The 25,771-nt window shown below is 42.3% G+C and overlaps 2 protein-coding genes, 1 non-coding gene and 2 pseudogenes across 3 annotated transcripts in view; 2 read left to right on the top strand and 3 right to left on the bottom strand.

Moving 5' to 3' along the window:
• CUNH10orf76 (chromosome unknown C10orf76 homolog) overlaps positions 1–16,447 on the bottom strand; it is a 150,639-nt gene extending 134,192 nt beyond the window's left edge. Inside the window, exons 1-5 of the mRNA XM_023522538.1 lie at positions 16,316–16,447; positions 4,968–5,080; positions 2,815–2,871; positions 2,561–2,707; positions 246–353 (exon numbers count right to left, since the gene is read on the bottom strand). Of these exons, the coding sequence (XP_023378306.1) occupies positions 246–353; positions 2,561–2,707; positions 2,815–2,871; positions 4,968–5,069 (414 nt within the window). The 5' untranslated portion in view covers positions 5,070–5,080; positions 16,316–16,447. The remainder of the gene's footprint in view (positions 1–245; positions 354–2,560; positions 2,708–2,814; positions 2,872–4,967; positions 5,081–16,315) is intronic.
• On the top strand, positions 1,880–1,989 carry LOC111731094. Its single transcript, XR_002776950.1, has one exon. It is a non-coding gene; the product is annotated as a U6 spliceosomal RNA (small nuclear RNA).
• On the bottom strand, positions 7,206–7,323 carry LOC111731080 (annotated as a pseudogene).
• Positions 16,448–17,405: 958 nt separating the features above from the next.
• LOC111731041 lies at positions 17,406–17,927 on the bottom strand (annotated as a pseudogene).
• A 2,972-nt stretch (positions 17,928–20,899) lies between these two features.
• On the top strand, positions 20,900–24,322 carry HPS6 (HPS6, biogenesis of lysosomal organelles complex 2 subunit 3). Its single transcript, XM_011378896.2, has one exon. It carries the CDS (start codon positions 21,050–21,052, stop codon positions 23,459–23,461), a length of 2,412 nt encoding a protein of 803 aa, XP_011377198.1. The 5' UTR covers positions 20,900–21,049; the 3' UTR covers positions 23,462–24,322.
• Positions 24,323–25,771: the final 1,449 nt, after the last annotated feature.

Raw genomic sequence — 25,771 nt, forward strand, 5'->3', positions numbered from 1 at the left:
CATAAAATAAACTGTTCAGTCTTTATTCTGCAAGGAATAGATGCCTCAATTCAAATCTGAATTTCAAATCTTCCTTTATTCAGATAAACCAAACCTGTGAAATAAAAATACCCAAATTCAAGGCTAAATTTAATCATCTTTATCTATGTGAGTCCAGATCTTCTAGTACATCTGTCTGCAGATGGTACCCAGGAACAGCTGTCAAAAGCAGCTATCCACAAGCACATCTGCAGCTTATGTCTCACCTTCATGCACAGCTCCGCCTTGTCAAAGCCCATCAGCATGTTGATAATGTCAAACCCAGAGGTAGACTTATTCTTTTGGTGAACTCCTCGAATAAGTGCACACAAGGTCTGCAGAGATGAGAGAAAGAATTCTTTCTAGAGAGGAAGTCTCAAAACACAAAGAGCACTGGATCTGTAGCCTCACATTGCTACCTCGGAACCACCTCCTTGCACAGCTGACATTCAACTACTCAAACACTTGAGCTCCAGAATCCAGAAATCAAAAGAGGAACAGCAACTAAAACTGTCGTCATTCTTTTTTTTGTTGCTTTTTGGCCATCCTCTTTTTAAAAACTGCACTGCAGACAAAGACTGGAAGGTGGTATTCAAAAATAAAAAATAGTTCTTGAGTTTGCATCATGGAATTGGAGAAACTTCCCTTTATTTAAAATTAATTTTAGTATTTATATTATGGTTTATCATTTTTAGTAATTATTTTTTTCATAACTACGAGTATTTGGGTCCCTATATAACAACAATCAATTGCTTTACATCTTATATTCATTACATTCCTACTTACCAGCTGTGTGAGGCTGGACAAATCAGTTAACTTTTCAGTGCCTCAGTTTTCTCATCTACGAAGTGGGAATGATAATAATAGTACACATCTCACAGGGATGCTGTGAGGACTATATGAATTAATACTGTAAAGAACTCAGAATAGTCCTTGGAACTTTGTTAAAGCTCAAAAAATAGTACCTGGAACTTTGTTAAAGTTCAATAAGTATAAGCTATTACAATAATGTAATATTGTAATATATAGTAATATTTTTATGGATCGCCAAATGGCTTAATGTCAATTTATTTCCACTGGACTAAAAACAGTTTACAATTTACACCCCCACCGTGAGCCACTGCAACTACTGGAAGTACAATTTCCAACTTTCATGTCAACTCTCAATGAGCCTCTACAACTGTGATGCTCAAAATATGGAATTTACTGTGCCAGAGGTTAACAAAGCTACAAGATAAACGCCGCCCTTCTTTCTGAGGCATCAGCCTAAGAGGTTATTTCTACATTCTACAAGTGAGAAAATTAGGGCTTACGAAGTGATCTGGCCAACTAGTAAGTTAAAAACTTAAACCCAGTCAACCAAAACTTCCAATAAAATCCTTTATGTTGTCATGGGGCTGTGTATTATATCTGTTAATCACTGCCCTAGGCACTCAGCCCAAGGCTACACTTAGAGCTACCAGACCATAAACTTTAGAAACTCTGCCTATCATTTATTCAATAAAAATTTACTTCTAGAATGCTGAATATTTGCCAGGCATTGTTCTATACAGTAGGAATAAAGAACTGAATGAAACTATCAAAGTCTTTGTCCTCGGGAAGCCTATAATATATCCCCACGAGCCTAATGGTTGGCACATAACGATCATCCAAGAAATCACTGTTCAATGAATCTTCCTCATGATCATGCCACTTAGCTTTAAGAACAATGATTCTTAATGTTTTCAGAGTTCCAGATTCTTTTGAGAATCTGATGAAACCCCTCTCTCTAGAAAGATTATACATATACACGTAAAATATTACTTGTAATTTCAAGGAATCAAGGACCCTCTGAAACCTCAGATTAAGAACTCCTGATCTAGTGCGCACTTCAGCAGCAGCACATATACTAAAATTGGAAGGATAGAGAGAAGATTAGCATGGCCTCTGTGCAAGGATGACATGCAAATTCGTGAAGTGTCCCATATTTTTAGAAAAAGGTGAAGAGATGAAGTACAAATTAGTAGTTACAAAATAGTCACAGGGATGTGGAGCACAGCATAGGGAACAGAGTCAACAGTATTGTAACGGCTGTGTGTAGAGCCAGATGGGTGCTAGAGTAATCGCGGGGATCACTTCACAAACTATATAAATGTCTAACCAGTGTATATCTGAAACTAATAAAAATGAAAATTAAAAATTAAAAAATTCTTGATATAGTGAGAAAATACTGTATTAAGAATCTCCTGATTTTTGCTGTAGACTTAGCAACTCTGCCTCAGTTTCCTATCTCTTCCTTTCCTTGAATAATAATAAAAATTCTGTCAAATTCTGAAATTAGATCAAATTGTACAAATGGACAAGATTACTACCATAAGCATCGATTTGTTTAAGCAGGAAGATGGATAAACCAACATGACATAGACGTTTGATTACTTAAAAAAGTAAAGAAAAAAGAAAACTTCATAACTAAGGGCAATCCTAGGTTCCTCAGGTCCCAACGGATGTGTTACAATTCCTTTCTTCTATCAAACCACACTTTCCCAGTCTCCTAGCTTTGTACCTGCAATGCATTGACAACTCGAATTGGATGCTCCTCTCCCAGAGCCTTGATGCAGTGCTGAAATAAGCAATTAATGTTGTCCTTGATCTTCATTAATTCCTCACCATCAAGAGATTCCAGCTTGCCTTCCAGGTACTCTAAGTTCACCTACCATGGAAACAATAAGAGCCTGAGTACAATTTTAGTGTAGCACCCAGAACACATGAGAAGGCAATCTCGGTTACCAGGAAAATCCAGATGCCATCAAGTCTTACCTTCATGAGGAAGAGCTCCTCCCAAAATCGAGGACTGCACTTACTAGGGTCCTCTGTCTGAAACCAGAAGATAAGCAGGTTCAATATCCCCAGCTAACACCAAATCATTAAGAATACAGTGGAAAGGATCACTATACATAATCAACCTTACCCTTCAAAATTAACTTTTAGCTTGGTCATTCTAAACTACTATAATGGGGAAGAACAGTTTTGGGTTTTTTCCCCCAAATGAAAGACACTGTATATAGATTTCCTGCATCAAAAGTTAAAAAATGGCTCAAAGAATCTCCTGCAAATCTTTTTCTTCTAGCAAGAAGTAAACCCAACCATCTGAATTAAATTAGTCAAATTATGATATGTTTCCACTGCAGTTGTATGGTGCTCAGTTTTCAAAGCCCATTCACATACATGAAATATAATGACCAGTGAGCCAAGTATGGTAGATATTATCATTATCCTCCTTTTAGGAAAAAGGGTACACAAAATTAAGTGACTTACACAAGTACAAGAGCCAGAATCCAGATCACCAAAAAATACTGCCATGGTTTTTGCAATATCCTGTGTTGACTGCTTCTACTTGCTTTCCCATATGCATTAAGTCCTCTGTACAGAGCTTTTAATATGCTCTTTCTTTAATTCAAATGGTCCAAAAGATTGGCAAAATTATAGTGCTAAAATTCAAAATTTCTTAGGAGCAATTTTCAAACAGAAATTCTAGAAAGTCAGAGGCTTCTGGTTAATGAATGAAATAAAAGAATCCCTACCTCCACTTTGTGGGAAAGCTAATGACATAAAATCAGTAGGTCGACTGCCTGTTATCACCTTACCTTAAGTCGACTTTTTAAAATTACTACCAAGAACTAATGTCTTCATTAGTTAAGAACTCCTGCTCTAAAAAATATTATACTAGGAATCTCTTCTGGATTTTTAATTGAAGATGACATAAAGAAGCAACATTTCTGGCCTTCTTATAAGGTCCTCATTTAGTCTCTTCTCTCAAGTCTTACTACTCTCCAGGAGAGGTCACACTTTGACTCTCACAATTCTGTAATGTCATTTTATTGTCTATATATGGAACTCAGGGATTTCCTGGAGCTGGCTCTTCCCATCCTCAAAGCAGGAATCATATGCATACCAAGCTTCCTTAACATATAAAGAGCCCTAACAGGATCCTAGTACCCACTCATTTTCTCTGTATAACCACCTGTACTAACCTGGGAAATTCTGCATTAATTTTCTGCATGCCAAACTCTATCTGTAAGGCTATACCAAGAGTTAAATGTTTTACTTGATTGAATTATTCATCCTGGGCCATGTGGCAAAGCTGAACAAATAAGGGCTCTAGAGTCAGACACTAGGGTTCAACTCGCCTTCTAACTGTGATCCCCAGTTCTCTCATCTATAACATGCTCTTTTACATGGCACATGTAAAAACATGGCCCTCTTGCACCATTCTTGTCAGAATTAAAGCTAATGTATTTAGTGATACATTTAAAATAATGACAGGGACACAGTAGGAACTCAATACACTGTAACTCTTTTTATAGGTATTATTCTATTTTACATGTACTACTTATGACCAGGACTTCAGAAGGCAAGTATTACTGTAGGGAATCTAATTACTCTAACTTTCCCTGACAGGGGATATTTTACAACACAGGTTTAGACCATGGTCATTCAACAGTTATGAAAGCCCAAAAAAATCCCCAATCCATTCCCAGTTAACTAATACAGAGAATGAGATAGTCTAACGAAGCAACTGTTTTGTCCACTAACAACTTGAGATGGATTATAATAGTGCATCTTCTTAAAACATCTGATCATAGAATTCTTGGACCAAATGGAACGTCAAGGGACATCTAGAAAAGTCCTTACATCGGATAAGAAAAACAAATCTTTCTCAAAAATATTCAGAAAAGAAGCTTCCACAGCTGGCCTTCCTCCTTTCAACTGTTTTACCTAGCTCATAGCAACAATCTACATTAAGACACAATCATAACTTCTACCATGACAAAGCTCACCCTCACCCTTGCTCTCCCTCTTTCACCCTATGAAGAATTGGAAGGTAACAGGCAAAGGTGAGGTTATTTCTCATTTTGAAACAAGAAATTAAGGAGTCAAGCTGTGCAGAGTATCAGAGCTCCAGGCCTTACCATGAAGATCTCATCATACATCAGCACCACTTTTTCCTTCAGTGGTTTCTTGGAGGCTGAAGATTTCCGGAGCAAACCCCCCCGTTTCTCTACTTGTGCCATGGTTAGAGAATCTGTGAAAAGAAAGCCAGAGTCAGTGCTAGAAATACTCTCCAAGATTCTGAAGGCTAAGCAGAATTACCTCCAATGGGAAATGTTTTAGGAAGAAGAAATGATAAACCACCATGCTATAGATCGTGTGTATCTGTCCAACATCCCCTCCCTAGACCAGGTAATTTCAAGGTTTAAATCTTTACTTGGCCTACAGCACAACATATTTTACATCCTTAAAACATGCCAGTGGACGAGGCTTAAAGCGGATCCAAAACCAAGCAGGAAAGTGTAACTAGCTCCATCTGTAATAGGTCTGGCCATATATCTGAGGTTGATAGAAAGAAGGCTGCAAAGCACACACTGCCCACAGACTGATGGTGAAGTTAAATTTCAAGTATTGATCGAGCTTAGGACCATTAAGACAGGAAGTGTGCTGCAGACTGATGTGCTCCATTGATTTCCCCAAAGTAAGTAGGTTCTCATCTCTGCAAAGTACTTGGCCTTCACTGCCTCATAAATCACACTGCACTTGACTGTCTTGAGAAATTCCTCTGGAAAGAGACCCAAGGCGGAAAATAGCAGTTAAAGGCCAAAAATTAAACTTGATTTCAAAATAACCGAACATAACGACACACTCCTTTCTAATTTAATTATATGTATTTGTAACACTACCGTAGATAAAATCTCAAAGTATTTTTTAATTCTATATAAAAGCAGTTCCATGAATCATGCCCAAATTTTCCAATCTTGCTTCAAGGAATTCTCAATTTTTTTCAAGTGAGAGCTTGAAATTCCACAGGTCTGCACTACTAAATTTACACATATTCCCTCACTTCCCAGATTCTTCCTACTATTGATAAAATTCCTGTCTCTCTCTTAAATTCTAGGCTCTAGTTGTGAATCTTAATCTCACCCAATGGTAAGTGTGTGGGGGGAGAGGGGAGCAAGGAGCCTAGTTTTTACTTCCAGACATATCTAAAGCAGAACAAAATTAATTTTGTTCAATGACTTTTGGAAAATATACACTAATTTTCAAATATAAATAAAATTTTTGTTTTTAGGAAGAGATGTATTCAATAGCATAAAAGATTATATCTTAGACATTATCTTTCTCTAATACATATAGCCAAAATGGAGATTTGGCTTTGAGCACAAAAAGCGAAAAGCACAGAAAATTTCCCCAACTAGATATTAAGTATCTTTAACAAAGAGACTACATCTTATACTTTTTCTGTAAGCCCTTAGCTCATGGTAAATGCTCAGTGTATATTCATCACTGACTGATTCTAAAATTGGAGGGGAGGACCTGAAAAGTCCTAGGTCTGACCTAAAATTTGTTAAAACCTATATTTATTGAGGCCTCACTAAGCTCTCAAATTCCATTATGGTCCGAGAAAAATGAAGGGGAAAATAACAACAAAGAGAATGTTCTTGTGGGCAATTTATACTATATTGATCATGGCTTTCCCTTAACGCATGAAATACAGCCTCCATTCAAAACATTCCTGTGTTTTTTAAATAGGTTGTCAAGAGGAAGATGTCCTTATCGGAGGGAAAACAAATTGGAAATCAAGAGGATCCTATTAAAATAAATCAAAAGCAACGCAATTCTAAGCTTAGTAGGTATAGATCTTGCACATACTCAGCTTCAACCAGTTGATTAGCAGGAACTACAAGTTCCTGCATGTGAAAAGCATATGTTTACAAACATCCCCCTCTGAGAATTTATAATTAGGTTACAGCTAATCAATGTCCACCCCAAATCTAATAAACTCACTTTCTCTATTTCAAAATCAATACTTTCTAATAAGCAAAAGGGAATTGGAGAGGGAGGAAAAACAATACCAGTCCAAAGAACTAAATTTCCTAAGAAATTAAATTCTTTTCATCATTCTCCTTCCATTTGGCACAGGGTGGGAATTCAACCAAGGGCCTCTACACATTACTCTCTGTCATCATCACAAGCAACTAGAATTTACCACCCAAGCTGTCAGAAATGTGACTAGAAACTGACAACATAAAGTCGCCTCCTCCTCCAGTACTTCTGTCCATGGAAGACAGCAAAGAAAGGTGTGTCTAGGGTGGTGGATAGGGAAAAATGTAGTATGCTTACAAGTTTTAAAAGTTTTTTATTTTTTTTTTTTACACCTACAGCACCTGGTATTCCTAGGTGGTCTCCCATCCAAGTACTAACCAGGCCCAATCCTGCTTAGCTTCCAAGATCAGACAAGATTGGGAACGTTCAAGGTGGCATGCCATAGACAGTTTTTTGGGGGTTTGAGAAATTAAACCTGTGCTCCTAAATTTGAAAGTAAAATATCTGACTGGTAGAGCAGTAAATTGCAGCACATCAGTAATGTGAATGTAGTCTGTTTACATCCTCTCAGTGCTTTTTTCCTCTTTCACAAAACTTCCCTGTTGTATAGAGAATCAGTACCAGCTGAGGGAGCAGCAAGGCATAAAGGAACAACCAGCGGAACTGAGAATAGACCACAGGTCTCCAAACAAACTAGATAACACTGAGTAATTCACTGTAGTTCTCAGTTTCCTTACAAGTAAAACAAAGGGATTGAATTAGACATATCATCTAATAATTCTCTCAGCATCACTGAAATACCATAAATATATAAGGAACACTGAAATAATATAAAGCTCTAGTATAGGCACTACAGGGTTGCAAAGAGCAAATTCCAAACCTGATTCTCTGGGAGATCACAAACTATTGGCAGAGACAGACACATAACAACCCATAGCACAAGGCAAATCATGTGAAATAAATAGAGTAAAAGTACAATGAAAATGCTATGGAACCACAAGGAAGGGAAAAAAACATTCTATGACTATACTACAAGCTCTGTTGATCCAGGCTTTTAAATCCTTCCTGTGAAGAAGCAAATATAGCAAAGCCACAGTAATCTCACAGAAATGTCATTTTAGGCTTTAATACAGTTCTCAGAAATAAGACATACTAGGCAAAATATAAGAGAAAATCAGGCAACTTTTCAATACTAATTTCATCTACCACCAAATTTAAGAATGGCTTCAAATCCCCCCAATTCAATGGTAAATCAATGAAGTCTTTTATTCCTAAACCTTAGGGACTTGTTGGTCCCATGACCTATACAGCACAATATCCCCCTGAAAGACCCAAGTCATACAACTTTTTAAGAACTATATCTGAAAGCAATCCAGCCACATACTTCTTAAATGCACATCACATACCTACAGGATGAAATTGCCAAATACCAAGATTTTAAAACCTAAAGCCAAACTCTTCCAATGTCTAATGTACAAGGAAAGCTAGTTACACTAAGACAGTTATTTATTTATTTTATTGTCTTCATGAGTACATGTCAATTCTAGTATCAGAAAACAAATTTAATAGAAATTCACCCTAATTTCCAGAGAATATTCACAGTTATCTATTAAAAGTTTTGGATTTTAGTCCCAACCTATACTTATTCTATAACCTTAAGTTTCCTTTCCCTCCCTGGGCTTCAATTTGCCAACATATAAAAAAAAAAAAAAAAAAAAAAAAAAAAGAAAAAAGCCATGGCAAGGATGTACAGAAAGGCAAACCCTTGTATACAATTGGTGGGAATGTAAATTGGTACAACCACTACAGAAAACAGTATGAAGCTTCCTCAAAATATTAAAAGTAGAACTACCATATGATCCAGCAATCCTATTTCTGGGTATATATCTGAAGGAAATAAAATCCCTATTTAGAAAAGATATCTGTACTCCCATGTTCACTGCAGCATTATTAATGAGCGGCCAAGACATAGAAACAACCTAAGTGTCCATCAAGGAATGAATGGATAAAGAAAATGTGGTGTATATACAATGGAATATTATTCAGCCATAAAAAAAAAAGAAGAAGAAAGTCGTGACATTTGCAACAACATGGATAAATCCTGAGGGCATTATGCTAACTAAAATAAATCAGACAAAGACAAATACTGTACGATCTCACTTATATGTGGAATCTAAAATAGCCAAAATTGTGGAAACAGAGAATAGACTAGGGGTCGCCAGGGTCTGGGAGTGGGGGAAATGGAAAGATATTGTTCAAAGGTTACAAACTTCCAGTTCTAAGATGAATAAGTTCTGGAGATCTAATATACAGCATGGTGACTATAGTTAACAATACTGTACTGTATACTTGAAAATTGCCAAGATCTTAATGTTCTAACTACCAAAAAGTTTTTAATGATAACTACATAAAGTGATGGATGTGTTAACTAAGTTATCCTGACAATCACTTCACAATGGATCATCATACATTGTATCCTTTAAAGTTATACAATGTTATATATCAATTATATCCAATAAAGATGGGGGCAAAAAACACATGCAACGGCATCTCTACCACAGACTTCCAAATTTAAAGGTCTGGAGTTCTATATTCAAACTTATAATGGACTGTTATCAAGTATCACTCCCTCTTCACTGTTGAGGGAGGCTCCTAAATGCTACTGTAGGTAAATGCTCAGGTAAACATCCTAAAACATTTCAATCAATATGTACAAAAAGAAAAAGGAGGAGAGGAGAAAGAAAAAAAGAGGAAAGAAAGAAAATGAATAAAAATAAATGTGCCTATCATTTAGAAAGAAAAAAATATGCACAGATCAGGCATTTGTTCAATAAATATTACTGAACAACTTTTAGGTGCAAAACACTAAGGATATAGCAGTAAATGAGACAAATAAGATCCTTGCTCTCATAGAGTTTTCATTCTACTAGAAGGGAAAAAGACAACAAACAAGTTAAATTGAAAGTGATAAGTATCTTGAAGACAAATTGTCCAGGGGTTCTATATTAATTAGAAGATTAAAGTAGGCTTCTTTAAGAAATGATACGTGGGCCAAGATCAGAACAGGAAAGAAACAACCATGTGAAAATCTTGGGGAAAGTGTTCCAGACAGAGGGAATGGCAAGTGCAAAGGCTTCAAGATTTAAAAAGACTTGGCATGTTTGAAAACAGAAATTCCAGAATGCCTAGGCTAGAGTATAAATATCTCCTTTTTTAAATGTTTTTGTAAAGTTTATTGAAGTGGGTGTTTTGTGTTTGTGTGAGTTTTTTAAATATATATACTTCAAATGCCCATCAGCAATAGAATAGGAAAATTATATTCACATAATACCACACGGAAATTTAAAAGGACAAATTATTGAAACAATATTGATAAATTTCACAGATGTTGAAGGGAAAACATCCGAAAGAAAAAAAAAGAAAAAGAATACAAACTAATGATTCCATTTATATGAAGTTCAAAAAAGGCAAAATTAATCTAGGGGCAACAGAGGTCAGAATAGTGGTTACCCTTGGTGGAGATAGATTAGTGAGAAGGAACACAAAGAAACCTTCTGAGGTGCCCAAAACGTGCTCTATCTAGATCTGAGTGACTGTTACACAAATGTGTACGTGTATAAAAAATATCAAGTTGTATACTTCATATTATGTAAGCTATTCCTCAATCTAAAAGAAAAAAAAAGTGTGTGTCCATATATATATGAAAGTTCAATAGTACCCATGCAGAACACTAGAACAGAGGCTAGTAGAGACCCTGACTTGCACACTCAGCACACCAATCTAAAATAACAACCAAAGAGTTAACACTTATTTAGGACTTACTATGTACCAGGCACTGTTCTAAGCACTTTATATATATTAATTCATTGTTTCCTAACAACAAACCTATGATCAAGGAACTTTACAATAAGAAAACTAAAAAAAAGCATGATATGCTTTAAAAAAAAAAAAAAACCTCAATGTAAGTGAGAGTATGGACTCAAACCCAGACAGCCTAATGTTGGAGTCTCTACACTTAACCACTATACTATACTGTCTCTCATAGGGCAGACAAATGAGAAGTAGAGGAATCTACACATAAACAAAGCTGAGGTTCAACAGAGAAACTGTAAAGACTTTCCAACTGAGTAAGGAGGAAGAGTATATATACTCATTAACCTTATTAGCAAACTTTGCAGTGTCCAGACATCTTGAGTTTCATCACTCTCGTTTGCCAGTGGGTAGAGGTGCTATGGTAGAAAGTAAAAGATAACTTGTCTGATGCATATGTATGTATACAAATACCAACAATGATAAAGTAAAAAAAGAAAGACAAATTAATGGAATGGTAGAAAACTGGGAAGGAAAAACTGAAGAATCTGAGTGTCTAGTCCAGTTGATGGATGTATCCAACATGGTAACTGGAAAAAAAAAAAAAAAGGCTGAAATACAAATCTCTACTACAAGATTTTATTGATACTACTATACTTGAACTTACTGCTCTTAGGATAATTCTGCACCAAAACTTAATAATGAATGGAAAGATATAGTAAAACAAGAAAGATGAAATGGAGAGCAAGTTAAATATAAGTCTATACAGCCCTCAGCTTAGGAGAGAATATGCTTTATCACAGCAGAGCTGTGATTACCTGTTTCAGAATCTCCTGGGGTGCTTCCTGAAAATGTAGATTCCTAAGCTCCCTTCCCCACTACTGAAACAGACTTTCAAAATAAGAACTAAGGGTCTTCATTTTGAACAATCATTTAGGCTAGTGGTTCTCAACTGGGGCAATTTGCCTACTAGGGGACATCAAAGCCTGGAAAGATTGTAGTTGTCACAACAGGGAGGGGAGATACTACTAGCATCTACTGGGTAAAGGCCAGGGATGTTGCTAAACATCCTACAGTGCATAGGACAATCCCCACAACAAAGAATTATCTGGCCCAATACGTCAATAGAGCTGAGACTAAAAAACCTTGCCCCACATAATTCTGATGCTCACTAAAATTTGTGAAGTACACATCAAAATCTTAAACCAGGCTTCAAAAGGAAAGGAGCATGTGAACAGAGATGATTCTGAGAGAATTAATAAAACTTCTGCCATCTCTAGAAAAAGGCACTGGAGCAACCCTCACCTACCCCCCAACTCATTCTCCCTATAGTAATTCACCAACCACATCCCCTTTCTTTAGGATCTTGGCCCCAGTTTGCCCATCTGTGAAAGATCACTACAAGACGCACTGACTATAGCAATCCACATTCTTAGTGAAGGAAATGAAAATTCTATCTGCCCAGGAGTTATGGCTCAGTCAAATATCACCATTGTCTAACCATGAGCCATTCACTCAATACACTAAAGGAGGCAATATTAATAAAGCCTGAAATAGCCTTCTGCACTGACTCTCCTAAAGGTTCCCAATTTCCTCTGGATGCAAGTGTTTGGGGGTTTTTTTAGTCTTTAGACATAAGTTATCTGCTCCATAAGTTTTCTGGAAGGCACACCACACACTCTAAAGGTAATACTAGCAGTATAAGCATTTAAGAGCATGCAGGTATACCAATCCCAACTCTTAATTTCTCAAACTAGTTCCTAACAGGTCTCTTCCTATCTGAAGGCCCCAAGGATTTGGCTCACTTGCTGGATTCCACATGGTCCACATGGTCCAGATTGGTCTTCTAAATTTACTGTCATCTGAATCTGTGTTTAATTCACTTCCCAGACGTAGGCGTGGGCACTGTATTGTGTTGCTACCGTTCCACATGGTTCCTTGCCACAGTTTCTTTCATAGCATGGGACACAATTTCCCCCAATTCCACCCCACTGACTGGCTCTAAAACAAGCATATATACCCTTTCCATTTTAAAGAATTTTTAGCACTAGTCCCTCCCAGCCTTTTTTATCTCCAAAATGGAGTGAGGCCTGCATTCTTGAAGCCACTTCTCTGAATTTTCTCCCTTCATGGAGAGCTCCAGAAGAAGCCACTATTCCTTTATTCTACCACTTTTCTTTTCCTTCTTTTTTTTCACTTTTCTTTTTGTAATTCCTGGAGATGCAATTCATCACTCATCCCTCTAAATCTTTCAAAGCACAAGCTACCACTCAAGATGATATATATAATAAATAACATGACTGAGTGCTCACTATATACTTGGCACTGTTCTAAGTGCTTTAAACATTTATATCTAATCTTTAAAATAACCAAATGAAGTAGGTACTAGTACCATAATTTTACAACGAGGATGTTACTTTGCCCAAAGTAACACAACTAATAAGCGATAACGCCACTAAACCTTTCTGGTAACCCTTCTCCCCATCAGAATATCCTGTTAGTGCAAAAACTCAAGTGTTGACTAGTAGAACATGCAAAATCAAATTCAGTTGAAGTTCTATGGAAACTCCAAACTGATACCAATAATATCAACATTCTTACTTTATCCAAGAAAATTCAGTCATCTCAGGATATTGTCTAATAAGCATCATCCCTACTTTCTAGATACTGGAACAGAACCAGCCTGATTCAGTAAATACATGAGCCACTATGGGACAGCATCCATATTTTTTGTGTGCTCTGGACAGTGCTCACCTCAGAGTGGGTGTCTAGCCTGTACCTGAAAATGGAAGTAATTCAGGGACTTTCCCAAGACTAAGCAGCAAGTGAAAAAAAAACAGGAATTTCCCAATCTCTACTCTGGGTATCAGCCACTGTCTGTATCTACTAAAGGTAAACTAGCTTCACAGAAAAAAATTCAATCCAGTCCCATCAGAATTGACTGAGTCGGCCTACTTTCACAAACTAATAATACAGATGAAGAGGTTTAAATAAACATGACTACCTCAGGTTCCCCTTCAAATTATTTTTACACAAGAAGGAATGCACTTACACCTTCAGAAAGAGGAATCAACTCCAAATAGACAGGATTTCAGAAACTCTGATTGAAAATCACATTTTTCTGACATCTCCCAGAATGAGAATTCATTGTAAAATCCTCTTCTCAATGAGCAGGAGCCTCTTGTAAATTAATACTGTCTATCTCCTGCTCAAGCCCTGAACTTCCTCAAGCAGCACAATGTCACTCATATCTTCTTCATTTCCTTTCCTGTTGAACCATACAAGCCTCATGAATACCACCTAAGTATAAAATGAAAATTATGAGACAGACTCCCATGATCTTAAAGAAAACCCAAATGGTAATTGCAAATTTGCAAAGTAAATTGATTTCCTGCCAGCTTAAAAACTAACATTTATCAATACCTTACAATAACACAGGCATAGTATAAGACAAAAAAGGGACCTAAAATTACATTATGGTCCCTGCCTTGAGACGCTCACTATTAAACGGAAGAAATACATATTCTGATACTTACTTATAAACAAAAATAAATAAACATTTTTTCCCAGGATTTCTTGCATATATGCCCTCACTCAGTGCCAAGATTTTAAGCTCACCAGACCCCCTTACTTCCAGCTGCCTATCTAACATCTCCATGTGCACATCGCACAAGCAATTTTTTTCCCAGCACACCAGACTATCTCCCCTATACATCTTTCCAAAGCCACCCCAACCCTTAAAAAATCTGCTCTATTTTTTCTAGTCCATATCCTGGCCAATGAAATTCGCATTCACCCAATCTCTCAAATTAGAAATCTTAGCCCACTCTCTCTCCCCAATCATTAAGTTCTGTTGCACCTATCTTAGAATTATTTCTAAAATCCATTTCCCTCCTCTTCATTCCCACTGCCACACTTTATTCAGACTCTCAATCAACTGCAACAACTCTAATTAGTCTCACTACCTCATTTCTCATTACTTTAATCGGCACTTCTGTCATTCCCTAACATAAAAAGCTCCAATGGCTCCCTGCTCTCTTTTCAGCCTCAACTCCTGGCAACTTCCCCACCATACATCCTGTTTGGGGCAAATTTCTAACACTTAAACATCATGTTACCTTTTTCCCCCTCATACTTTCATTGTGCCTGTGTGCATGCTGTTCTCTCAAACTGGAATACCTTTCCTTACTTACGCAAGCTCCAACTCTTCTTTCATCACCCAACTCAAGTACCTCTTCTTTGTGAAGATTTCCCTGGCTCTCCCAGGCAAGGGCAGTAGTTCCTTCACACTGCATAGATTCATTTGTAAGGATACGTAACACAGCACTACAATTTTCATATGAATGTCTCTCTCTGATGTCCTTGAGGAAAACATACCCATATTTCTAACTCCAGTGCCAGTTACATAGTAAGTGCTCAATAAATGTGTGTTGAATAGAATTCACCTTCGTATATCCTGGATCAATTTGCTATTTGACTATTTTCTCCAAATTTTATGAATTCTTGAACTTGGCTCTATGGGAAATTTCAACTTTTATAACAATTTCTGACTTTTGACCTTAAAGTTTTCCCTATTCATCGAAAGAATCGTAATTCTCCCTTGACAATCTTAACAACAAGGATCCACCTTTCTTTAGAGTCAGCCTTCATATAGGAAGTACTGTGCACACAAATCCAACTGAAGGCACACCCAAATAATTCCAATTAACTTGGGCTAAGTTAAGGGCACGGACACAAACCATATTTGCCCTGGTTTACAAAGTCCCTGAGAGCTCAGAATAGCAAAGAAAGAGCTCTAAGCTCAAAACTTTTTCTGACTAGGAAGACCTGGGGAGGGTCTGATGATCCAGAAACATTTATTCGGGCCTGGCCCAAGTTTTTATTTCCCCATTCCGCGGAGGCAGCACTCCTCAGCTTCGGATAGCTCTCCTTCCCCCAGGGAACCAGATTTCTTCTCCTCTGTTTCTTCCCCACACTTGCCTAGGAACAGGTTCGTTACTCCCAAGTAACCCAGAAAAAACATGGTAGCTTCACTGATTCTGTGTGAAGAGTGGACTAAAGCTCTCGGTAAGATTTTAAAAAGAGGGACAGGATGGGGGCCGAGAGGAACCGGATGGGGACCTTTCCGGGACACCTGAACACTGTGAGGCAGACTGGCCTTCCTCCAGCCCTTCACAGAGGTGCTGCCCCATGCCTTCACCCCAGATCCAGCCTGGGCTGAAGGCTACCCAGGGGCGAGAACAATCTGGGAGGAGAGGTAGCTTGAAGGGTAGGGTCAGCCTCGTGGTGAGGTCAAAGGTCAGCTCCTTGGCTGCCAGGAGGGCCTAACAGAGACCAGGAGCCGGAGGGACGCGACCCGCACAGGATAGTCCGAGGGACTATCCTCTGGAGGAGCAAGCGGCTTCTCGATCCGCTCCGCCGCCTCGGGCCCAGCCTCTCCGCCGCACGCAGCCTCAGCTCGCCTCAGCAGCTGTCCTCCCTCCCTCTTTCCCCCACTCTCCATCACCCCCGTCCCCTCCTAGGCGAGCGCAGGCCCCGCCCCCAGAGTCCCTCGGGGCCAAGGCCTAGTACCGCAGGACCCACAGAGGTTGGCCAGGTTCGGGGACCGGCCCCGGCCGGCGCCACTTACCGAGCCCCGGGCTCCTCCTCCACCACCCGCGCCGCTCCCGGGGCTGCTCGCTCCCGACGCCACCGACCGGCGCTGTTCCCGGCTCACGGCGGCGCTCCCGACCTCCCCGACCGTACTCCAGCCCACCGTACCCCGCGGGGTCCTAAAGCCCGCCGTTTAGTAGATTTGTCCACGCCCGCTTCCTGAGGCTGGCTCAGACAGTGACTCCGGGCATGCCTCACAAAGACAACAACTCCCGAAATGCACCGCGAGAAAGAAATTAGCAAAAGAAACATCTATTGAGGATCTACTGGATGCAAGTTGCAATAGCAATGTTTTTAAATACAGCAGACTCTGAACTCAGCAATTCTGCTCCTAGAAATAAGTGTGTCCTCTAGAAACACTGGAAGAATTTGGAAATATATATTTTCCAAGCACTTTATTGCAACTTTGTAAGTGAAAGATTGGAAACAAGCTTATTTGTCCAACAAATATGCATTGTGTGCCTACTCTGAGCAGATCACCATGTAAGGCTGTGTTAACTTGGCAAGTAACCTTTCTGAATCTTTTCTCATATGCAAAGTGAAATATTAAAATATATATATACTGGACAGTGTGGGGGTGTCATTCAATCCTTACAATGACTTTTTGAAGTAGGTACTTCACAGATAACAAAGCAAAGATTCAGTGACTAAACAGCTTGCCTAAGGTTCTAGAGTTAAGAGGTGAAGAAGAGTTTGAACCCAGATCTATCGGGAAAGCGATCTTAATGAACTAAAAGATTAGGCTCTTGCTTGGAAGATTTTTATTTTTCTTGTCTATTTGCAAGTAATGTACAACGAGATTACTAATAAAAAGTTTACTTAATTGAATATAAAAAAATGTGAGAAGGGGAAAGAGGAAGGAAGGTGCTTTTGGGGGTGCGGGGGGGGGGCGCCTGCAAAAAGCTTTATTGTTTCAATTTGGTCCACTGCATAGGAGAGGGCTCCAGGGTGGTTAGAAGTGTGCTTAGTGGTTGCAAGGAAAGGCTCTGACAGAAGCCCAACACCAGGCAGATGCAGAAGGGCCCCTCAAAGGCTCTACAAAGCCTTTAGGAGCTCTACAAAGGTTTCTAGTCCTGCTTGAGGGTGAACCTTTCCAAGAGATACTAACCCAGCACAGGCTAGGGGGTGGCCAGCCTGCGGAGATTAGTCAGGTGGTTGCCCATCTTCCTGATGAGTTTTACCTCCTCATTAAGAAGTGGCTTTCCAGAAAGTCACAGAGATGGGGGTCTGTGCGGGCAGAACCCAGGGCATGCAGATCCAAAACGGCCTGGTTTAGGTTCTTTTCCATGAGCATGGCAGTTTTTATAGCATCCTGAGTTTTACCCTACTCATCCTGGGAAGGTTTTTGCAGGTTCCGGAAGAGGGCGCGGCCGCCATACTGGTTTTGCTTCTTTAAGTGATGCTGGGCGCTCTCGCATTTCTTCGCGGCTAACTCACAGATGAAATGACCAACGCCTTCTAGAGCCATATCGTTGTAGTCAAAATAGAAACCTAGAGAGAGGTGTAGGAGGCCTGCAGATGGAAGTTACTGGGCAGTTGACGGTGGCCTCCACCTGAGTGGAATAATTCTGATGGATTTAGGGGCTCATAGTTGCTCGGCAATAAGGAGTTAAGCTCAAAAACCGGTGTGGCTGGTCTCGGGAGCCAGGATGGCTGAGACGGTTCCAAGAGACTGGAAATGAGGTTAGAGGGTGATCAGAGACTGGAAGAAGGGGCATCCCTGGGTCTGCTCTGTCCAAGTACTGTTGAAACAGGAGACAGAGCCGAGGACTGCTGAGGTGAACTCCAATAGTTCCTGAATACCAGGTAGAAGCCTCTTGTCCAGATGAAAGAACCCTTTTCCATACATGATTTCTTTTTAAGAAACTTTTGTTGAGCAAATACTGAATATCCAGTTCTGGAAGCAGTAAAATTAAAAAAAAAAACAGATTATATTGTAACAAAGTGATACATAGTTAGATATACAATTAAATACTTTAAATATCAGCGAATTATCAAGGACAAGTTTAGGAAGGCTCAAGTTGTAAATGCTCAGAAAATTCAGAGAAGGGGAAATTCCATGACAATCTCTGGAGGCTTGCTGGGGGAAGACAAAGATGGAAACAAGTCTTAGAGGAGAGAAGAAAAGGAAAAGAGGGTATGGAGGTGAAGCAACACAATACACTGCCTACGACTATGTCTGGAAAGTGAATTAATTACACAGACAAGGGTAGGTTTAGAAGGCCATGTGCTGAGTAGGTAAGAGCAGAACTTCCAGTACACTAGGAATGAATCTCAGGTCTGCTACCTACTAGCTGTATGGCTTTTGCCAATAACTCGAGCTCTCTGAGCTTTAGTTTCCTACCTAAAAAAAATGAGGATAATAAAAGGCCCGTGTCATATTAATTTGATTATTCATCATTGAACCCTTCTCCTCATTCTGGGGACATTTTCCTTTGGGTGTGGTCTTGGTGGAAAATCAGGCCCTGAGCAACCAAGGTAAGTGAGCTCATATGACCTAAGCTTAGCCACGAGGTGCAGCCTCCAAGGACTTCAGCTCTTGATCAAAAGAGGCAAAGATGAAGGAATGGTCAGAATTTATTTATGACAGGTGTTTCCTGCCTGGATGGTTCTGCTGAAAAACAGGTGTGCTTCCTATTTCTTGGTCTTCAGAGAGTGTCTTGGTTCCCGCTCTTTTTCCAAGCCTATTCCAGTCTCCTGCAAATTCCGTGAGTCTCTTATGTTCTTCTAATAAATTTCATTTTTATTTAAGATAGCCTATTTCTATAACTATTCTGTAACACTTAGCCAAAGGGTTCCTAAGTGATATTACACATACAAATATGTGCCCCCTCAAACTTACTTATTCTTTCACCAAACATCTATTGAGATATTTCTTTGTGCCAGGCTCTACACTAAAAATAAGGATACAAATATAAAGGAAATCCTATGGCAACTAGGAACAACTGGGAGAGGAACAAATTTGGACAGGGAAGTGATGTTTAGGACATGTTTAGGACAAAGCTTGAATTGAGATTGAAGTGTCTGTGAACACATCCAGGCAGAAATATTTAGTAGACACATGGATATGCTTTATTGGAACTCAGCACAGATATGTGAGCTGTAGATAAATATTTTGGGGCCATTGGCTTAGCGGTAATAGTTCAAGCCATGAGAAGGAAAGAAATGGCCTAGAACGAAGGCGAAAAAGAGAATTTAAACATCTACATTTAAAGGATGGTGAAGAAAAACAAACTAATGGCAAACAAAATTCTGAAGCTAGTACTATCCAAAAAAGAGGAAAATTAGAGGAGAAAGATGCCAAGGAAACCACAGGAGGGACTTTCAATAAAGAAGTTGTCAAATATCTTAGAAAAGGAAATTCAAATGTCCTTGAAGACCTCAGGAAATCTACTTCAGGTAAGTAGTAGTTTGAAGAAGGAATAGAAGAAGAGAAAATAGAGGAAGCGATCGCTAAAGGATCTTTGCAAGAAACTTAACTGGAAGGAAAGGGAGAGGGAGCAATAAGGCTAGAGGTGGGGAAATGAAGATGAAAGAGCAACTTCTAAGACAGGACAGATGAAAGTGTTTCTATGCTGAGAGCAGGAGGACAGAATAAAGCTGATGAAATAGAAATGGATGCAGTTCTCAGTGAAGTTGAGGGGGTCGGGAGAGGGAGAAGCAGACCTCATAAAGAAGGACTAGAATAAAGCTGATGAAATAGAAATGGATGCAGTTCTCAGTGAAGTTGAGGGGGTCGGGAGAGGGAAAAGCAGACCTCATAAAGAAGGACTAGACTTGGAGGGAGGAAGAATACCACATCACCTGAGAAAGCAAGGGTGGAAAGGACCCCCGAATATCAATTTGTGGGTGTTGCTGGAGAAATTACACACAGACTCAGTGCCTCTAAAGTATGTTTTAATTTTGTTCTCTAGCAAACTTAGTTTTGATGACTTGTCGATACAGTAGTTTGGTGCAGACACTGGACTCAGATTGCCTCTGGTTGAAAGCTCACCTCTACCTCTACTGCTTAATAGCTTTGTGGTCTTGGCCAATTTACTCAATCTCTGTGCTTCTTTTTCCTTATCTGTAAAAGGGGCTTGTTGGGGGTTGGGGGGGGGTGCTGTCACACAGTAAGTGCTATGGAAGTATTGGTTATTATAATTATTTTCTACCAGATTGCCACCTCCATGAGGTTGAGGTATTCAATTTTGTTCAGGGCTGTCTATTTTAAGTAGAGGCTCAATAAAATTTCATGACTAAATGAATGAATAAGTTGGGGTGAGAGAGTAGGGTTTGGAGGGAAGCCCTGGGAGTGGGTCGCTTTCAGTTCAGGGCTCAGCGGGCTAGAATCCCAAATCCTGAGTCAAACTCTGGGCCACTCCGCGGCCTCTTGGGCCGGGGTCCTACACCCCGCTCAGAGAGCGTCCCTAAAGATAGCGAAGTCGGAGCAGTGAAGGCCTGCGAGGCTCCTCCCACGGCGAGGCTCCGATGGCTCCTCCCCTGGCGGGCGGGGTCGCGCGGGCGGGGCATGAACAAGCGCATGCCCCGAGCTAGCCTGGTGGGAGGGCGGAGCGAAGCCAACTCTCAAGCCTGGCCTCCGCCCACCTCATCTAAGCGGGACGGAAGTCTCAGCCCCACTCTTGACCTTCCATGGGAACCTGGGGCTGAGACCCGGGCCTCGCTCCCCTGGGCGTCAGGACTTGGGCATACTCTGGAGAGGGGGGACACTATGAAGCGTGCGGCGACTCTGCGCCTGCTCTCGGACCTGAGCAACTTCAGCGGCGCTGCCCGGCTCCGGGAGTTGCTGGCTGCAGGCCCACCCGTCCGAGTCCGCTGCAGCCCGGACGGCCGCCACCTGCTTCTGCTGCGACCCCCGGGGGCGCCAGCCCCGCAATTGCTGGTCGCGGTGCGTGGACCCGGCAAAGAGCTGGAGCGTGCCTGGCCGGTGGGCCACCCCTCACCGCTAGACGCCTTTTTCCTGCCGTGGCCGATGAGACCAGCGTTGGTCTTGGTGTGGGAGAGTGGCCTAGCTGAGGTGTGGGGAGCCAGCGTGGGGCCTGGCTGGCGACTGCTGCAGAGCACTGAGCTGTGTCCGGGCGGTGGATCCCGCGTGGTGGCGGTAGCGGCGGCCCGAGGCCGCCTGGTTTGGTGCGAGGAGCGTCAGGCTGATGCTAAGGACCAGCTTGTGCCGTGGTCAGCCACTTTCAGCCACTGTGTATGCGTCAGGACTCTGGAGCCCAGTGGGGAGGCCGGCACCAACCTGGGTCGCACAGACATCCTCCTGCACCATTGCCCACCTTTCGGGCTTCTGGCTTCCCGCAAGGACGTCTTCCTGGTGCCCACTGCCAACACCTGGCCTGGTGTGGGCCACATTCTGCTCATCTGGAGCCCAGGCAAGGGTAAGGTGATGGTGGCTGCCCCAAGTCTTGGCCTCTCTCACAGTAAGAGCCTAAATCCTGGACGAGGCGACACATGGGACTTCCGGACCCTGCTGCGGGGCCTTCCTGGGCTGCTGTCTCCTAGGCAGCCATTGACTGTACATACCTGGGCCCCAACTCTCCAGGGCCTGCTATTGCTTGACTACAGGGGCACTGTGAGCCTGGTGCAATCCCACGGTGGTACCCGGGCTGTTGGCACCCTGCAGGAGGCACCTGTAGGCCTGGCAGGGTCTGCAGCACTGGGAATGTTTCATAGTACTCTGGCCTGTGTGCTGGGCTCCACATTGGAACTGTTGGACATGGGCAGCGGGCAGCTGCTGGAGAGGAAGGTCCTCAGTACAGACCGAGTACATTTGCTGGAACCCCTAGCCCCTGGCACAGAGGATGAGGAAGAGCTGGAGACTCGAGGGGGTCTTCGTTTGCTTTCAGCCTTGGGTTTGTTTCGAGTGAGCTGGGAAGCCCCACAGGGCCTCGAACTACCTTCATCTGAAGACCTGGTGTTTGAGGAAGCTTGTGAGTACTACCAGCGGCGGAGCCTGCGGGGTGCCCAACTCACCCCAGAGGAACTGAGACATAACAGCATATTCCGAGCACCTCAGGCCCTGGCCTCCATCCTCCAGGGCCACGTGTCCCCATCTACACTATTGATCACATTGAAGGCTGAGCTTCGGGATTACAGGAACTTAGAGCAGCTCAAAGCCCAGCTGGTGGCTGGGGACGATGAAGAGGCTGGCTGGACCCAGCTGGCAGAGCAGGAAGTGGCACGCCTGCTGAGGACCGAGTTGATGGGGGACCAGCTGGCCCAACTCAACACCATTTTCCAAGCCCTTCCTACAGCAGCCTGGGGTGCCATCCTCAGGGCCCTGCAGCTCCAGCCAGATGGGAATGGCAGATTGAGGTCTCAAGCTCCCCCTGATGTGTGGAAGAAAGTTCTAGGGGGTACAGCAGCTGGAAAGGAACCCCCCAATGGAATTTTGCCCCTCTTTGAACTCCTGTGCCAGTGCCTCTGCCGGCTGGAACCACGATGGCTACCACCCTTTGTGGAGCTGGCACAGCAGCAGGGTGGGCCTGGCTGGGGAGCAGGGGGCCCAGGGCTGCCCCTGTATCGCAGAGCCCTAGCAGTACTAGGTGAGGAGGGGACTAGGCCTGAGGCATTGGAGCTAGAGCTGCTTTTAGGCAGTGGGCGGCCCAAAGCTGTGCTCCAAGCTGTGGGACAGCTGATGCAAAAGGAGCAGTGGGAGCGGGCTCTAGAGGCTGGCCTAGCCTTTGGCCCCTCCAGCCCCCTGCTTCGAAGTGAGATCTTTAAACTGCTGTTGGCCGAATTTGCCCGGCACCGCCGGCTTGATGCTCACCTCCCCCTTCTTTGCCGTCTGTGCCCACCAGACCTAGCTCCAGCTGAGCTCCTGCTGCTACTTCGGACACACCTCCCAGATGAGTCAGAGCCCCCCACCCCTTTCTCTCAGCCTGGAGCAGAGCCCCCTCTCACTGTGGGCTTGCTCAGAGTCCTGCTGGAGCAGACTGGGGCTCAAGGACGGCCCTCAGGTCCAGTTCTAAGCCTATATGAGGACATCCTCTGGGACCAAGGCACTCCACCCCCCACCCCACCTCGGGGACCTGTGATTACCTTCCAGACATCAGACCACCCAGTCCTGGAGGCTTGGGCACCATCTGGACAGGACCTCTGTGTGACTGACACAGGCTGAAAATAGCTTCTGTGATCAGGGAAGGGTGCCTAGGAGTCAGAGAGGGCCTAGGACCTGTGTGTGCAATACTCTTCTCTCTTCTGGAGCAATGTTAAAATATACATATGTTAAATATTGTGATGTAATAAATATGTTTGGTCTTTATCTAAGGTTTTTGTCTTGGCACAGAGCTCTCCTAAAACCCTCGGACTTTCCTGAGTGATAGCAATGTCTTTCCTTATTCATAACAGACCCCTCAAGATCACACCTGCCTTTATGCTAATGAGGTAATTGAGGGTGGAGCCCCCAGCCTTAGGATGGGGCTGGTCACCAGAAAGACCAAGTGATGAGAGGGTTGGAATTTTCAGCCCCATCCCCAACCTCCTGGGAGAGGAGTGAGACGAGACATTGAACTCTGTAAAACTCCCTAACAAGGAAATTTGATGAGTTTCTAGCTTGGTGAACACATCCAGATTATGAGAGGGTGACACCAAGAGATGGCTTGGAAGCTACACACACACACCCATACTTTGCCCTATGCATCTCTTTCATCTGGTTTTTCTCCAGTTGTATCCTTTGTAAATGTAAATACAAGTGAAGTACTTCCCAGAGTTCTGTGAGCCATTCTAGCACGGGAATTCCCAATTTATAGCCAGTCAGTCAGAAGTACCAGTGACTTGCAACTGGCGTTTAAAAAAATCTATAGCATTTTATTTTTATTTATTTTTAGTGCAATTTGCATTTGAAGTCAGGCAGTCATTTTGGACTGAGCCCTTAACCTGTGGGGTCTGCACTAACTCCAGGTGGTTAGTGTCAGAATTGTATTGACCTGTAGGACACCCAGTCGATGTCCACAGAGTACTGGTTGTTGGTGTTAGAAAACGCTCTAGAAATATATACACGGTCCGTGTATTTTTGAACAGCTGAGGGTCTCAAGAGAGCTGAAGGTTATAGGGGGAGCTGTTGAATCTAAATCTGTTGGCTAAAGTGGCCACTTAAATAATGAAAATGATGAACACTAAGAGCATTTAATATGTGCCAGGCACTCTGCTGGTCTTTAATAACTCCTCATTTAATGCTTCTAATAACCTTATCAGGAAAGTACTAATATTAGCCCCATTTTACAGGTTTAGAAAGAGGAAATAAGGTTTAGAACAATAACTTAACCAAGGTCAGTCACCTGGAAAGTAGCAACTCTTTAAGATTTGGACTACCTCACTATACAGCCCAGTAGCTGCTATCTGCTCCAGCTCGAATTCACTTCTCATTCCTGACTCAGTGCTAGCTTCTCTAGCCTGCTGTGAGGAGGGAGATCTGTAAAGCTGTACCTTTTCCCCCAGACTCTTCTGTTCCCAAGTAGGAACTGTGATAGGTCCTGTGCCCATACCTGTCTCCCCTAGGATTTCTGGAGCAACACCTGGTTGAGGGAAGATTTGCCACAGACAGGAAGGCTACCTCCAGAGCCCTCTGGCTTAGCACAAAGAGTCACTGGAGCAGAGTTGCTTGGAAGATCTCACATCCCTGCTGACTCTCTAAGCCAAGAAAGAAGCACCTTTGGTACAGATTTCTGTTCATCTGGACTTAGCAAGACCAGAGGCCTTGGCCCTAGGCCCACTTCTGCTACTTATCATCATCCTGGGTCCCTAGCTATCCTATGTTCAAGACTTGGAACCAAGATAAGGACTGCCACTCAGCTTCATCCTCACCTGGGACCTACAGCTTGGATTCTGCTCAGCCTCATCCTGGGCTTAAGATGGCCTTTTAGTTTCATATGAGACTAAGGACAGTTCCTCAGTCTCTTGGCAAAAGGAGGCAGCTTCTCAGGCTTTTCAAGGCCTGGTGTTAGTCTTCAGCCTCATAGAGGTCCTGAAGTGGTTCATCTTCATGGCCAAGTCCTGGAGTGGTTCCTCGGCCTCACTGAAATCTAAGGACACCTTGGTCTCATCTGAGACTTGGATGACCCTTGTCCTGGCCCTCAAGCCATGTTATCTATCAACACCAGAAGTCAAGGTACTAGCCCTTTAGCTATTGCTCCTCTCAGAGGCCCAGAACTAGGAACAGGTCATCCTTCAGCCCCTTCTTGGTTTGGGAGCAGTCCTCTTCTTGGTCTTATGTCTGGGCCCATTATGGCTCCTCAGTGGGAATCTGGGGATGGATAAAAACAGAAATCTACTTCCTGTTCATGATCCTGCTGAATCGTGGTTGTTTCTTCACCTGAGATTTGGCTTGAGGCTCCTCTGTGCTCCAAGGAGAAGGAATGGTATTCAGTGAGCCTCTGGAGGCAAGGGCAAAAGAAGGGGGCCAGATTCTTCCTTGGAGTCATAAGGCTCA

Source organism: Pteropus vampyrus, unplaced genomic scaffold (genome assembly GCF_000151845.1).
Source record: "Pteropus vampyrus isolate Shadow unplaced genomic scaffold, Pvam_2.0 Scaffold348, whole genome shotgun sequence".
NCBI lineage: Eukaryota > Metazoa > Chordata > Mammalia > Chiroptera > Pteropodidae > Pteropus > Pteropus vampyrus.